The sequence below is a fragment of the Salvia miltiorrhiza genome, unplaced genomic scaffold (genome assembly GCF_028751815.1).
Source record: "Salvia miltiorrhiza cultivar Shanhuang (shh) unplaced genomic scaffold, IMPLAD_Smil_shh original_scaffold_326, whole genome shotgun sequence".
Lineage (NCBI taxonomy): Eukaryota > Viridiplantae > Streptophyta > Magnoliopsida > Lamiales > Lamiaceae > Salvia > Salvia miltiorrhiza.
The window spans coordinates 133493-149955 of record NW_026651527.1 but is presented as its reverse complement, the minus strand read 5'-3'; the positions used below and the strand labels follow the sequence as shown (position 1 = coordinate 149955).

Below are 16463 nucleotides of genomic sequence, written 5' to 3'. Positions count from 1 at the left end.
TTTCAATTATTTTTCTTTTATTTTTGATTTTTTTAATTTTAAAATTTTAAGCGTTTTTTAATTCTTTTAGTTTTTGACATATTTTTTTAATTAATGTAATATTAAAATGTTTAATGTTCTATTTTAAAATTAAAGAGGTTAATTTGTATGAAATGGAAATGAAATAATTTTGATGTGAGATTCAATACAAAATTAATTTAATGTACTTAAATTTTAATATAATTTTTTATTTTAATTATTCTAATTCTTAAATTTTAAATTTTATAAAAAAATTACTCTCTCTGTCCCAACTTTCAGTATCCATATTTTCACTTTTTGATATCCCACGTTTTGTATTCATTTCAATTTTTAATAAAAGGAGGTGAGACTCTTACTCTACTTTAATTATTTTAACACTCACATAAAAAATGAGATCCATATTCTTCCACTCACAATACACCCAATCATTTTATTAAAATTCGTGTCATTCTCAATTGGATGCTAAAATAAGAGCATTTTTTAAGATATAAAATAAGAATCATTTTCAGCTCTTAGATCATCAAGATCTACGGTTGATTCGTAATCCTGTTGGATGGATTTATGGTCCTGAGTTCGAATCCCAAAGGTAGCAAAATTTTATTTTTCACAATTCATACCTTTATACAGCGAATTCATACGCGTTCTACATAAAATTCATATATTAAAAATTGCTCTTATTTCTTATTTTAAGATGTGTTCTCACAGTAGCCCACCCATATACCTATATATATATAAAATACAAAAGTCATGCCAAACACTTGACCCAGCCGTTGATCCGCCATGCAGGTCACCACCTCTCTTCTTTCTTAAATTTTCATGTGTCACTTTTTGAGTAATTTTTCAGATAGTAAAATTTAATTATAATTTTTTTAATAAAAAATATGACATAATTATATTAATTTTAGCTCTATAATTATAACTTAATTTTGTCATCTTCATTTGTTATTGAATAAAGTATCAATTATAATGCATGACAATATTAGTTTTAATATGATTATAAATTTAAAAATAAAATATTTTAAATGAATTTTTATTTTATTTTTAAATATTATAAATGAAGTAAAAAGAAAAAATATAGGTTGGATTGGTGTCGCTAATAGAAATATAGGTTAGATTGTGGGTTGTGTTACTTGTGTATGTGAATGTGAGAGAAATAAATATTTTATTAAAAAATTGAGTTAAATTGGATTGGATGATCATCAGTGGATAGTTTAAAGTGAAGATCACTCGGTCAGAGCTCCCTATGTGGCGACTGGCGAGTAACACAAACCACGCGGGCTACAGCTGGCTCTTCATGATTCTCACAAACCATTTGCAAATGACATAGTCATCTGAGCAACAGCTGGCTCTTCATGAATGAATATTATAGTTTTTTTTTTTTTTTTTTAAGGTGTATTTGAGTTTTAAATTGGATAATGCAAAACCCGTGGAATAAAATTAAATATAGTATCGCAGAGATCCGGTGAAAGGAAAAAAAGTATAAAATTTATAAGAAATAGTTGTACTCATGTGTGTGTCCGCACCGAATGGACCTATATTTAATAGTAATTGCTCAAAAATAAATACAAGTCAAATTAAACAAAACAATCCGAAGAGAAATAGAGACCAAATAAAATTGAATGAAAAAAGTAGTACATAGTAAATTAAATTTTTTAAAAAAATCTATAAGAAATCAAAAGATGGACAGAGAATGGAAAAAGGAAAAAGATACTATAAATGTACGTGTGTTAAACTAGTAATAAAATAGTTAATGTTTGATGCCAAAGAGGAGCATTCGAACTTAACGTGACACTATTTTTAAAATTTATTTGTTCTTTGAAGAAAAGAACATACCTAATATAAAATCATAACTATCTATAAATACACATGAAATCTCAGGTTCTCTCACACACTCTTTAATTTCCATATTTTGAGTAAACAAAGATGACAATGGAATACCAAATTCTACCCATATGTGCACTCATCTTCCTATCATTTCTATCATTCCATTTTCTTTCAAAGATTTTCCCTCGTAAAAAACCGAACCTACCGCCCGGCCCGAAACCATGGCCCGTGATCGGCAACCTCAACCTCATCGGCCCGCTCCCCCACCGATCCCTCCACCACCTCTCCCTCAAATACGGGCCCATCATGCAGCTCAAGCTTGGCTCCTTCCCGGTGGTGGTAGCCTCCTCCGTCGACGCTGCCAAGATCTTCCTAAAAACCATGGACCTCAACTTCGCCTCACGGCCCAAAACCTCCGCCGGAAAATACACCACCTATAACTACTCCGACATCTTGTGGTCCTCCTACGGTCCGTATTTCAGGTAGGGCTATAAGCGAGATGAGCAGAATATTAATCAGCTCAAGCTCGGCTCGTTTATATGTTAGAGCTAAGCTCAGGCTCGACCCGAGCTTCTGACTTAAAGGTTGAGTTCAACTTGCTACCCAATTACCGAGCTCGGCTCGTGTGATCGTCGATAACTTTGTATTTGAATATGTATAATTAGTGTTCTAGCTCGTGAAAAGGCACTTGACCAATCTGTCACTCATGCACGGGCTCGATTGAAGGTTCACCAACATGCCCGGGAACATGTTTGCGAACTAATGAATTTGAATGTGTTCGCAAACACAATGTGCCGAGCACCACCAGGCTCGAAATTAGGCTTGAGCTTGGCTCCTTTACTATTAAATTGAATCGAGCTCTGAACGAGTTTTTTTCAAGTCAAATTTCGAATAATTTGGGAGTAGCTAATGAACAACTCTGATTGCAGGCAGGCCCGAAAAATATGCTCGACAGAGCTTTTCAGCCCAAAGAGGCTGGATTCGTACGAGTACATTCGGGCCGAGGAGCGGAATTCGATGTTGAAAGCGGTGTTGGAATCGGCCGGAAATCCCATGCGGCTGAAGGATTTCCTGTCGACGGTGAGCTCGAACGTGATCTGCAGGATGGTTATGGGGAAGAAGTATTTGGACGGTGGCAACGTTTTGTCGCCGGAGGAGTTCAAGACGATGATGGACGAGCTGTTCTTGCTCAACGGAGTTCTGAATATTGGGGATTTCATACCGTATATCCACTTCTTGGATTTGCAGGGGTATGTGAAAAGGATGAAGGCTGTGAGCAAGAAATTCGATGGGTTTTTGGAGCATGTGGTGGCGGAACACGAGGCACGGCGGCGGGAGACAGCGGCGGAGGAGTATGTGAGCAAGGATATGGTGGATGTGCTGCTGGAGCTGGCGGCGGAACCCAATTTGGAGGTGAAGCTCCAGAGGGATGGAGTCAAAGCCTTCACACTGGTATAAATTTATGTGTTAATTAGTGAAAATGCCCACATTTATAACTTAATTTTAATTAAATATATCCACCCTAAAAAAAACTTAATCTTATGACCGATAACTTTTAATTAAAAATATCCCCCCTTATAAAAGAATTTAATCCTATGCCCAAAATTAAAGTGACTGATCTAAATTGTCTTTAGATGTTGATGATTTTACATTATTTTTTTGTGTAAAGTACACGAGTAGAATTATATAATAAAAAAGTGTAAAAAAATTATACAATTAAAAATTCAAAAAATTGAAATTAAAAGAGTTATATATCCAAACTTGGGTTAATCGATATTAATGATAAATTTTAACGAATAAATGTAAAATTAAATTATAAAAAATAGTTATATATTCTCATATATTGGCTTTTCCAAAGTATTTCATTGTTAAGCATAATTATGCTTGAATGAAATAAATTCTAGTTAAGATTTTACAAAGTTAAATTAAAGTATAAAAAATTGAAATTGAAGAAAAGTAAATCAAAAAAATTGAGAACAGGCTCGATCTCAATTCTCAAGTAAGTATTGGTCGCGCTTGCGTATGTCTTTGTGAAACTTTGTGAATCATGATTTATTTATTATTCCAAATTTAGTTATTCGCAACAAAAATTCAATTAATTATTTGATAATTAGGAAGGCGAGTAGGTTCTAGTCTATGCATGCGTATAAAATTATAAAATGAATGAAGAGCTGATATATAAAGCTGAACTGGTAGGATATGCTGGCCGGTGCAACCGAGAGCTCGGCAACGACGGTGGAGTGGGTGATGTCAGAGATCTTAAAGAAGCCGGAAGTTTTGAAGAAGGCGACGGACGAGCTCGATCGTGTTATTGGGCGGGAAAGGTGGGTAGAGGAATCGGATATGTCAAGCCTCCCTTACATTGAGGCCCTTATGAAGGAAACAATGCGACTACACCCTGTCAGTCCAATATTAGTGCCTCGACTTGCACGGGAAGATTGTCAGGTATTGTTTTCATTAAATTAAAAAAATCTCAACTTCTTGAAAAATATCTCGCTATAGGAAATTCGATGATGGAGTGATGAGTCACCTCATCGGATTCTTAGGTGAAGTCAAGTCGTTTTATTGGGTGAGATGGAAAAAAGGTTTCCACCTAAGAATTCAGTTATGTGACTCATATTCCATTGTCGGGATTTGTATAATGTGATATTTTGTGAAAAATGTTGAAAGTTGGGATTTTTCAATATTACTAAAATAAAACTGATTGAGGATACGTTGAAATTTGGTTATACAAGAATAAAGGGAGAATATAATGAGTAGGATACGAAGCCGTTTAGAGTTTGAATAGGTTTTGTTTTGTAGGTAAGTGGATATGACATGAAGAAGGGAACCCAAGTGCTAATCAATATATGGACAATTCACATGGATCCTTCAATTTGGGAAAATCCCGCTGAATTTAATCCAGAAAGATTCATTGGGAAGGATATTGACATCAAGGGACAAGATTTTAGGCTTTTGCCATTCGGGTCGGGCCGAAGAATGTGTCCGGGCTACGCATTGGGCCTGAAGGTGATCCAATCCACCTTAGCCAATCTCTTGCATGGCTTCAAATGGAAACTTGCAAACAACATGAAGCCCGAAGAGCTCAACATGGAGGAGGTTTTTGGGCTTTCTGCTCCAAGAAAATTTCCACTTGTTGCCGTCGTTGATCCAAGACTCTCACTTCACCTCTATAATTTCTAGTCAAATTTTTTGTTGGATAAATAAATTTTCAAATTCCGCATAATGTTGGACTCTTATCTTAAAGCGTTTGGTTTTAAAAATTATCACTAACCTGACACACGCATACGCACATCAGTTTTATACGGAGTATTTTATTTCTAGAAAATTGTTTGGAGGTAGGTGCACTTTGTATGCTTGGTTTGGATAGGTATAGGGCTTGCAAATCGTGTGGGTCGGGTAGTTATCGGGTCGACCTGATATCGATCCGACCTGATAAGGCCAAACCCGAACCCGACCTGATAAGGGAATGCTCGAACCCAACTCGAACCCGACACGAACCCGATATCAACACGATTTGAACCGGGTTGACACGACACGATAGCGACACGATCTGATAACGACCTGATAACAACACGATTTGAATCGGGTTGACACGATAAAATAATGACACGATCCGATTACGACCTGATAACAACACGAATTTGATTTGATTCATTCACAACAACAACAACAACAACAACAACAACAATAATAATAATAATAATAATAATAATAATAATAATAATAATAATAATAATAATAATAATAATAATAAAAAATACAAGATTCGTCACATATGCTCAACATATCCAATCGACATAAGAGGAATTTAGAATGACTGAATGAGGCATAAAAGTATAATAAAAGAAACAATAGTTAAAAATGGAAGATATTGAAACCCTAAACTAAACTAAAGTGAAGATAAACTTGGGTGTGCGGCGGAAGTTGGAAGAATGTAAGATATTGAAACCCTAAACTGAAGTGAAGATAAAAAATTAGAAATCAAAAATTTAAAAATTAAAATAAATATTTAATAAAAATAATAATATCACTATCGGGTTACTTGAACCCGACCCGAACCCGACCCGAAATTATCAGGTCATTATCAGGTCGACCCGATAAAGACCCAAACCTTATCGTACGTGTTACTAACCCATTAATTTCGTGCGATTTCATGTCGTGTTTTTGTGTCGTATCGAAAATTGCTAGCCCTAGATAGATATATGAGTTGGGGTGATGATATCATCTACTTTTGACTGATGGATATTTTATGATATGGTGGTGTCATCTCATGGCTATAAATTCACGAGTTTGACCATATATATATATCAAAATGCTAAATTAACTTTGATTCACCCTACGTGATAACCAATCCTAGTTATCGGAGGTTAATTCCTAAGATTTGAAATTATGATTCGAATTTTTCATCGCACGGTCTTTGAATTTCTTTATTATTTATATAATTTATCAAAAGAAGAAGAAGAAGCGCTAATGTCCAAAAACACCCTTAAAACTATCACATAAACACAAACACAAACACAAACACAAACACAAGCACAAACACAAACACAAACACAACGTAAACGAGTTATCTGTCAATTTTAAAAATATTTTTGGACATTTGACCAAAGGGGAAATAAAAATCTAATGGCTAGGTTGATAGCTATGTGTTACTTGCAACATTATAATTTCATTTATTTAAAACAATTTCCAATTTTTTTATGGAGAAGACTTGAGTTGGAGTTGTTTTGAGCTGGAGTGTGGCGTAGACTTTTGGTTTTGAAGATATTAATTAACAAATAAACTAATACTCCATTGTTGATTGATACTTGTTTGATATCCACATATATTTGAAAATGAACTCACTAATAAAATTAAGATAAGTAATACTCCTTCCATCCCACTCCAAATGTCCTATTTTCTATTTTGAGTTGTCCCACTCCAAATGTCTCATTTCCTTTTTTGGCAATACACTCTCTCTCTATACTTAATAAGTATTTAAACAATTTCCACCAACTCACTTTATCTACATTATACCCATTTTATGTACTTTATACATATTTCTTAATCTCTGTGCCCAAAAGAAATGAGACATTTGGAGCGGGACGGAGGGAGTAGTACTTTATTCGTCCATAAGACTTCTTACTTTTTTTTGGGCGTTCATAAAAACCTTCCTACCTACCTTATTTTAGACTATAATTATAACACTTTTTCACCACTCTCAAAATACTCAACAACATTTTCTCCACTCTCAATATATTCAACAATTTTTTTATTAAAATTTGTGTCCCTTCCTCTTAAGAAGTTGTTTCATGGACCAAGGGAGTGTAACTTATATCGTTAAGATTAATTTATATATCTCAAGGATGATGCGATGTTATTTTTCAAAAAGAAATAGTGAGATAAGAGATGACTTTGATTTTATTCCGTGTTTTCTTCATTAAAAATCTTAACTCACTTTAAATACACATGAAATCTCAAGTTCTACCACTCACACACAGTATAATTTCCATTCTTATTCAACAAAGATGGCAATGGAATACCAAATGCTATCCATATGTGCACTCATATTCCTAGCATTTGTATCACTCATTTTCCTCACTCATATTTTCCCTCGTAAAAAATCAAACCCGCCGCCCGGCCCAAAACCATGGACTGTGATAGGCAACCTCAACCTCATCGGCCCGCTCGCCCACCAATCCCTCCACCACCTTTCCCACAAATACGGGCCGATCATGTAGCTCAAGCTCGGCTCCTTCTCGGTGGTGGTGGCCTCCTCTGTCGACGCCGCCAAGATCTTCCTCAAAACCATGGACCTCAACTTTGCCTCGCGGCCCAAAACCTCCGCCGGAAAATACACCACCTATACACCACCTATAACCACTCCAAAATGAAGATATTATTTATACGTGAAATGAGTGATAATTATGTGTGGAACACAATAATATTTGGTATAAATAATGAATTATGTAAGGTTGTTTATTATTTATTAATTTTCTATTTTATGAAGTGGCGTGGCCTATTGAATTGGAACGGAGGGGATAATAAAGTTTATTCTAAAAATATGTATGATTAAAATATAGAATTTGATAGTTAGACTTAGAAAATGTTGGGATGCTGAATTTGAATCGACTTTAGTCGTATATAAAATACTATCTATGTCTCAATTCAATAGGCCACAAGGCTTGGGCACAGATATTAAGAAATGAATAATTTATAATAAAATAAGAGAGATGATAACTTTTTTGATAATATATTTGTCAAAAAAGTAGGAGAGAAAAAAATGAAGATGTTCTTTTTTAAATGAGAAGAGAGGTAATATATGTGGGCCACAATGATATATGGTGTAAATAATGAATTATGTGAAATTATTTGTTATATATTGACTTTTCATATTGGGAAGTGGCCTATTGTATTGGGACATCTAAATAAAGAAATGTGGCTTATTAAATTGGAACGGAGGAGTAAGATATATCCAACATAATACTCAACTTACAGGAATTGCTCGCCGGTGGAACTGAGAGCTCGGCAATGACGGTGGAGTGGGCGATATCGAAAGTCGTAAGGAAGCTGGAAATCTTGACGAAGGTGACGGACGAGCTCGATCGTGTAATTGGGCGGGAAAGGTGGGTCGAGGAATCGGATATGCCAAATCTCCCTTACATTGAGGCCCTTATGAAGGAAACAATGCGACTACACCCCGTCGCTCCAATATTAGTACCTCGACATGCACGAGAAGACTGCAAGGTACTAAATAATTTTTGTATAATTTAAAAATTATAACTAATTTTTTTGATGAAAATATAGGTTACATATGTTTCAATTTGTTCTGATTTAATAGGTTTTGTTTATAGGTAGCTGGATATGACATCAAGAAGGGAACTCAAGTGCTAATCAATATATGGTCGATTCACATGGATACTTTAATTTGGGAAAATCCCACTGAATTTAATCCTGAGAGATTTATTGGAAATGATATTGATATCAAAGGTCAGGATTTCAGGCTTTTGCCGTTCCGGTCGGCCCGCAGAATGTGCCCGGGCTATGCATTGGGCTTGAAGGTGATCCAATCGACCTTGGCCAACCTCTTGCATGGCTTCAACTGGAAATTGCCAAATAACATGAAGCCCGAAGAGCTCAACATGGAGGAGATTTTCGGGCTTTCATCTCCAAGAAAATACCCACTTATTGTTGTGGTCAATCCAAGGCTCCCACTTCACCTCTATAATTTCTAGTGAAAATGTTGGCTATCATATTATATATTTTCAATATACGTTGCATACTAGGGCTGTCTAAATAATTATTGGGTATTCGTTAACCCAATAATCAAGTCGAAATGATTTGAATTTGATTACCTGATAATGATAATCGATTTTTCGGTCATCATGTCGTTATTCAATCAGTATATTTGTAAATATTTCGATTATCGGTTAACTTGATAACCGAATCGGGTTAACTGAATAACCTAAATAAATAAATAAATATTATATAATTGTTTAATTAAAAATTTCCTATCTTCTAATTTCTATAATTATTTATTTTAAGTAAAATTATGTTGTACTATAAAAATAACTAGTGAGACTCTTGGCGCAATGAATAAGTTGCAATATGAATGAGCTAGGGGACATCAATTGATTCCTAGAGGCAACATTGTTTTATTTATTTTTTGGGTGTTCGATTACTCAAGTAACCGAGTTCCTTATCGGATAACCAAACACCCATTTCGGTTCGGTAACTTATATTAAAATTGGATGATTTTTGGGTTCACGTAATCAAAAATTTCAGTTTTAATACTTGAACCCAAATCATTTGCTTGTCTCTATTTTAATATATTCTTGTCCCTCAAATAACTTTCTATCTTCTCTTTTTGGGTTGTCCCCCAAATAACTTTATATCCATTTTGTGACACTACCAAACCACTAATAATATTTTATTTACTCTTACTTGTCACCATTCTCAATACTAATTATAACACATTATGAGCAGTATTCATTTTCGGGTTGTCCCACGAAACTTGAGCATTTTCCTTATATGACAAAAGTTTTTCTCTTTATTTACTTTTTCACTTTTTCACCTACCAAAAACACTTAACACACAAAATACTAATTCCTTAAAACTCGTGCCGAAAAGAATTTGTTCAAACTTTATGAGATAGAGGGACTATAACATTTTTCACCACTTTCAATACACTCAACTATTTTGTCTTGAAACCCGTGCCCTTCCCTCTTAGAAAATTATTTGGGGGACGAAGGATGTATTAAACTTTTGTTTGAGTGTATTTGAATTCAAGCCGATATTAGATGATACAACTGAATATTAACCTATCTCATAGTTTAAGTGACTTAGACCATGCTATAGCAATAATTAACACTCCCTCCGCCCCAATTATAACGAGACTTTTTTTTTTGGCACGAGAATTAAGAAATGTGTGTTTTGTGCATAGATGAAAAAGTGAAAAGATGAATAAAAGGTAAAACTTTTGCCAAATAAGAAAAGGTCTCAAGATAGATAGAACACCCAAAATAGAAACAGTCTCAAGATAGGTTGGACGAAGGGAGTACTTCAACAATCAACTAACACTACAAGAAATTTGGTACTCCCTCCGTCCCAATAATGAAGACACACTTCATTTGGACACAGAGATTAAGGAAAGGTAGTTTAAGTGTTAAAGTATTGTGGTCCACCTCTATTAGTGTATTTGATTAAGGAATTGATTAGGAGTTGTATTTACTTTTATTTTAAAAACATTTTGGAAATATAAATATTTAAATTAATAAAATTCAAATTTTTTAATTAATTAAATATATATATTTTTTAATTTACTATTATGCTGTTTTTTTTATTCTTTTACTGTCAACAATTGGAATCCAAATTCAAGGTGATTCTAAAATGAAAGCTGGATTCAGTTGCCTTGAATGTTGAAATTAAAATGGAACCCAAAAAGAACTCAAATCTGAAATCTGAAATTGAAACTCTGAAATTGAAATCTGAAACTCAAATTGAACTCAAATCTGAAATCGATACTCAAATTGAAATCAAAATCGATATGAAAAATTGAAATCAAAATCGAAACACAGATCAACTCGAAAATCTGAGATTGAAACACAAAAATCTGAAATCAAAATATGCATAAACCTCCCGGATTTGGATCGAGTCGCTTTTGGATCTGAAATAAAAAACCTCTCGATTTTTGGATCTGAAATCAAAATCTCACGCCACGCTACCAGTGGTGAAGGCGTGGCGCCAGTGGTGGCTCGTTGCTGCTGTTCTTCCGACGCCGAGAGAGAAAGGGCAAGACAGAAGCGAAACCGATGTCCTAGAGAGAGAGGGTGAGACAAAGGCGAGACAAGGGACACTTGCGGAGGTCTGGTCGATGTTCGCCGGAGTTCTGTGAGGGAAATGAGAGAAGGGGTTTGACCGTTTGAGGGAGAATCAGAGAGAAAGAGGGAGGGGCTAGGGCTCGGCAGGGCAGCGGCGATGATGAGGGAGAGAGCGCGCGATGAGGGTGGATACCGTTGGCAGGGCAGCGGCGGCGTCGTGGTCAGGGCGGCGGCGGCGCCAAGAGAGCCGAGAGGGAGAGGATGAGTGAGAATATTCAAGAGAGGGAGAAAGGATTTAGGGTTTTATTAGACTTTTATACCCTAATTAGTGATAGATTAATTAATGATTGTTAAGTCCTAATTCTTTCCTTATTTGGAAGTGTGTCTTCAATAATGGGACGGAGGGAGTACTAAACAACAAGAATTAGACAATTGATAACATAATTTAGCAACTAGAACATGTTATAGCAACTAATACTTCACAACAAATAAAATTTGATAGTTGTATGTGCAATCCACATCAAGAACTCAGCGGCTTGGTAAGAAAATAAAGCATAGCTCAATTAATAAGACGCTTCCATTCCAATCATTAGATTGGCAGATTTGAGTAATCACAAGCCAATGTCATAAAAAACACACAAAAGTATGCTGCAGATTTCTCCTCGTCACAACTAAGAAGGTACTTGCATATCTTCTTCAGCAGCAAGAATATGACGAGAAGAAAAAGCAATCTGCTGAAACACCTTGATTTTTGGCGCCCACAGTGCAAAGACCACGAGCCCACTGTCATCAACGAGGCGAGAAGCTCGTCTGCACGCCTTCTAAAAACATCCCATACACAACGGTAGCAGGTACCTTAGGGGGAGATTGTCAGTGCACACTTCTGACAAAGCAAGATTATGTCCATTGTTGATCACCTCAAACGGAACCAAGAAGAAAACAAATTTTCCTACCATGGAGATGGCGGCGTCTGCAAAACTTCAAGTCCAATCAACGGCTCGTGATCATCGCTCAAGTTTGGATAACTCTCAAATAGATCAAAGGAAAATCTTTAGTGAATTTCATTTAGTAAGTAGTCTTTACTCTTCATTCCCTTTGGTTCTTCTTCTTCTTCTTCGGGGTTTCCTTGAGCGAGGTCTATCCATATCTTCCCCCACATGAGCATCACGCAGCCAGTCAGTGTGGTATTTTTCTTCGTAAGGAACAACCTTTCCATCAATAAACGGCTCCCCTGAAGCGAGACAGGTCTTAATTTTGGTTAAAAATCATTCGCGCGAGATGCCAAAGTTGCCGTGATCACAACACATCATGCACAAGAAGCTCTTAAACAACTTATAAGTTACATTCAGATAGCATATCAGGAAGAAACTAGACTGTAAAAATGCCTTAGGCGTATTGGCACGAGATGAGCATATGACCTCAACATTATGAAACAACTTATAAGCTCTTGAAAAGTGTTTGACAAAATAAGCACTTAAACAACTAATAAGTTATAAAAATAAGCTCCTCGAAAAATAAGTTCTTCAACTCCAACTTAGTTTTCATAATCTTATAAGCAACAATTATTTTATAAAAATAACTATACTATAAATTGTTATTTCCATCATATAACCTTTCAAATTCATCACTCTTCAATCTCTCTCTCCAACTAGGATTTTCTCTATTGAGCTTATAAGCTCATTTATCCAAACACTTTGACAACTTACAAACTCTTGAAACATTGCATCTCATAAGTTCGTCTTTATTTTCTACATTTTCAAGAGGTGACCCCAAACAATATACAATTTGCTAAGAATTTCTTTTCACTTTCGAAAATCTATTCATCTCAGTTGCAAAGAATGTAGTTCAATCAGAAAGCAAAGAAAAGAAAATAGTTCAAACACACGAAATAACAATACCTCCATAGCCATCTTCTTCATCGCACAAGTAAGAATCCGGCAGAATCCACTTCACACGGGGAAGGCCTACGATGCAGAAGATGTCATTAGACTACGCGAAAAAATAGAACCACGCTCTCTTCAACACAAACACCAAAACTTAGAAAATAAAAATGCAGTGGTTCAAGATTTTACAAGTGATCTTGTGAGTCACATTTTCTTCAAGTTTGCAGCTGAATGCATAGTAATACTTTGTAGAAACCGAATATATAGATTCCTTTGCCGCCTTCTCACTGCACTTAATATTACATCATTTTTAACACCTTAACTACACATTAAACCAGAACCAAATTCATTTCACAAAAATCTAAGACAAACAATGAAAAATAGTAGTGTAGAATTGTTTGATAAGCTGAATGACTTCTTTTTTTCCCTTTGATTAAACCGTGGCTGCACTAAACCAAGTCCAGCTTCAAAATATACAGAAAAAAGGTAAATATCACTTTAAACACAAAAACACAAACTATTTGTGCACTATCAATCATATTTTAAATTAACGAAAATACTTTTTCAAATCATGGATAATCAATTTTACCCTCCATCCATTTTCAGCTCCAAAAATTGACGTGGTTCACCGAATACTACCATGTACCTAAAATTATTATTTTTTAATTTGCATGGTAAAGAACAACATACTTTTGTGCCTTAGAAATTTTTTTTTTTAAAAAAGAAAAGAAAAGAAAAAAAAGAAACACCCTACTTTTTGTATAATCCAACATGGATTTTTTTGATTTAGTAAAGCACAAAACTAAACGACGATGTTTTGTGCCATGTAAGTTAGAAAATATGGACAGATGAAACAATGATACAAAATCAATAGTCCATAATTTGAAAAAACACTTTCGATAGCTTAAAATATACTCCCTCCGTCCACCAAAAAAACTCCCAGTTGGGGTTCGGCACGGAGACTAAGAAAGCTTAAAAAAGTGATGTAAAAGTGGTGTAAAAGACTAAAAGGGTAGTGTTTATGTATTGTGATTACTTTTACTAATCTTTCACTAACTATTTGATAATAACAATAATAACAATAACAATAATAATAATAACAACAACAACAACAACAACAACAACAACAACAATAATAATAATAATAATAATAATAATAAGAATAATAACAATAACAAAAACAATAATAATAATAATAATAATAATAATAATAACAATAACAATAATAATAATAATAATAATAATAACAATAACAATAACAATAACAATAACAATAACAATAACAATAACAATAATAATAATAATAATAATAATAATAACAATAACAATAACCATAACAATAACAATAATAAGGATAATAATAATGATAATAATAATAATGATAATAATAATAATAATAATAATAATAATAATAACAAGAATAAGAATAACAAGAATAAGAATAATAACAATAACAATAATAATAATAATAACAATAACAATAACAATAACAATAACAATAACAATAATAATAATAATAATAATAATAATAATAATAATAATAATAATAATAATAATAATAATAATAATAATAATAAGTTTAAGGGAGACTAATTACATAAGTAATGGTAGAGTAAAGTGGGCCCAATAGGTAAAAGTGTAGTAATTTTAAAAGCAAGGGAGGGTGTAATTGTCCAAAAAGCAGAGTAGGAGTTTATTTCGTGGACAAATATTTAAGGGCAAGTAGGAGTTTTTTTGGTGGACGGAGGGAGTAATTGATAGTGTGAAAATAATGGAGGTTTAAATGATAGTAGTATATATTTGAAATTAATATGCGACAAATTAAATCCAACTTCAAATAATTCCAATAATCATATAGGCAATTTATACACCTACTTCTAGATTTATATGAAAACAAAAAAAAGCAATAACGATTATTTTTTTACCAGAAAATAATAGTAACAAAAATTGAGAAATTATACCTCCCAAGAGCCACGGCCAAAGTGGCGACGTACTGATGAATGATTTCTTCTCTTTGAGGGTAGTTATCAGGTGGTTGCATGACCACGAGCCAGTGCTTGTAGTCGCAGCCGTCTACAAGTGCGTCGACTCGAGGCAACTCAGTGACTCGGGTTTGCGTCGGCGAATCGGAGGAGAAACGCCTAATACTGCAGTGGAGAGCTGAGTCGGAGCGACGGCTGAAACTTAAGAGGTTAACGGCTGCCGTTAAATTTGAGGGCGGCGCGAGGAGTACTTTCCGCAGCATAGTTTGTACGCTGGCCGGAACGCGATTATCAATTTCGAGCTTTAATTATTCTAAAGAAAAAAGATTTGATGTTTGGATTGGGTTTCGAGAAGTGATAATGTATGGGCCTCAATTGGCCCGCTCACAAGTACACATTTAAATTTTGTGACATTTTATTGGGGTAATTCTATTCATCACCTCCATTTTACTCTTTATAGTCACTATGTAAAATAATAATTAAAATTTTACTTTAAATTTTAGCCTATATTTAAATAAGAAGGCTATAAAAAATAAAATGGAGATTGTGAATAGAATCACCCTTTTATTGGTTTTATTTGGTTAATTTTGAAAAATGATCAATAATGGTTACTATTTTCCATTTTATGACTCAAATCTCCAATTTAATACTCCCTCCGTCCATAAAAGAACTTTTTATTTACTCACTCCGTCTCACAAAAATATGAACGTTTTTCCATTTTGGGGTATCTCACAAAAACATGAACCTTTCTATTTTAATACATCATGGTCCACCACTATTTTTCCTTAATTAATTCATTACTCTCACAACACCTTTTAAAGTGGGACCCATTTTCCACTAACTTTAACTCTCAACTAACATTTCTTAAAGTCCGTGCATTGCTCTTTGTTCATGTTTTTGTGAGACGGAGGGAGTATTTTATTACTATATCACACCACTTATAATAGTATATTTTACTCTTATTTTTCACTTTTTCACCGCTCTCAACTAATTATATCATTTTTACATCACTCTTAATATACTCAATAATTTTTTCTTCACTCTCAATACACTCAACAATTTTTTTCTTAAAATTTATGTCAATCTCTCCTAGAAAGTTCTATCACGGACGAAAGGAGTATTTAGAAATGAAATGAAACTCAAACCTCTAATCTAATATTTGAAGAGGAAACGTCTTATTAGTCGAGTCCAGATTCGTTATTTTTATTGGTTGAAAATATTGATTTGACTTAAATTAATATATCTTGTTTCTATTTTTCAGTTTTTTTTATATAAATTGTAATTCGTGTGATAACTATATTGAAAATTATTTATACATGAATATATATATATATATATATATATATATATATATATATATATATATATATAGGAAGAGGTTCTAATAAAAACCTCTGTTAAAATAAGAACTAGGAACCTAATCTTGACCTTTCAAATATTAGATTTAATGGTTA

The 16463-nt window shown here is 33.9% G+C and overlaps 3 protein-coding genes across 4 annotated transcripts; 2 read left to right on the top strand and 1 right to left on the bottom strand.

The window, feature by feature from the left end:
• The first annotated feature begins 1889 nt into the window (after positions 1–1889).
• LOC131004141 (trimethyltridecatetraene synthase-like) lies at positions 1890–5147 on the top strand. Its single transcript, XM_057930751.1, has 4 exons — positions 1890–2324; positions 2772–3294; positions 4039–4287; positions 4645–5147. Exons 1-4 carry the CDS (start codon positions 1942–1944, stop codon positions 5023–5025), a joined length of 1536 nt encoding a protein of 511 aa, XP_057786734.1. The 5' UTR covers positions 1890–1941; the 3' UTR covers positions 5026–5147.
• Positions 5148–8127: 2980 nt separating this feature from the next.
• On the top strand, positions 8128–9117 carry LOC131004128 (trimethyltridecatetraene synthase-like). Its single transcript, XM_057930738.1, has 3 exons — positions 8128–8139; positions 8323–8571; positions 8679–9117. The coding sequence occupies exons 1-3, from the start codon at positions 8128–8130 to the stop codon at positions 9057–9059; spliced, it is 642 nt and encodes a 213-aa protein (XP_057786721.1). The 3' UTR covers positions 9060–9117.
• Positions 9118–11680: 2563 nt separating this feature from the next.
• On the bottom strand, positions 11681–15380 carry LOC131004140 (multiple organellar RNA editing factor 7, mitochondrial). 2 transcript variants are annotated; one of them, XR_009094916.1, is made up of 5 exons: positions 14989–15380; positions 13217–13314; positions 13043–13108; positions 12098–12375; positions 11681–11999 (listed from the first exon to the last, which is right to left on the bottom strand). XR_009094916.1 is itself a non-coding variant. In XM_057930749.1 (4 exons), exons 1-4 carry the CDS (start codon positions 15270–15272, stop codon positions 12224–12226), a joined length of 600 nt encoding a protein of 199 aa, XP_057786732.1. In that variant the 5' UTR covers positions 15273–15380; the 3' UTR covers positions 11681–12223. The 2 variants fall into 2 exon arrangements, 1 of the variants encoding a protein (XP_057786732.1); XM_057930749.1 differs by having other exon boundaries at positions 11681–12375.
• Positions 15381–16463: the final 1083 nt, after the last annotated feature.

Coding starts and splice junctions, on each gene's coding strand:
- LOC131004141 (XM_057930751.1), top strand. CDS start 1,942: ATGACAATGGAATACCAAATTCTACCCATATGTGCACTCATCTTCCTA. Junction 2,325..2,771: donor TCCTACGGTCCGTATTTCAG/GTAGGGCTATAA, acceptor CTCTGATTGCAG/GCAGGCCCGAAAAATATGCT. Junction 3,295..4,038: donor GAGTCAAAGCCTTCACACTG/GTATAAATTTAT, acceptor CTGAACTGGTAG/GATATGCTGGCCGGTGCAAC.
- LOC131004128 (XM_057930738.1), top strand. Junction 8,572..8,678: donor ATGCACGAGAAGACTGCAAG/GTACTAAATAAT, acceptor TTTTGTTTATAG/GTAGCTGGATATGACATCAA.
- LOC131004140 (XM_057930749.1), bottom strand. CDS start 15,272: ATGCTGCGGAAAGTACTCCTCGCGCCGCCCTCAAATTTAACGGCAGCC. Junction 13,315..14,988: donor TTGGCCGTGGCTCTTGGGAG/GTATAATTTCTC, acceptor TATTAAGTGCAG/TGAGAAGGCGGCAAAGGAAT. Junction 13,109..13,216: donor TGTGACTCACAAGATCACTT/GTAAAATCTTGA, acceptor TCTGCATCGTAG/GCCTTCCCCGTGTGAAGTGG.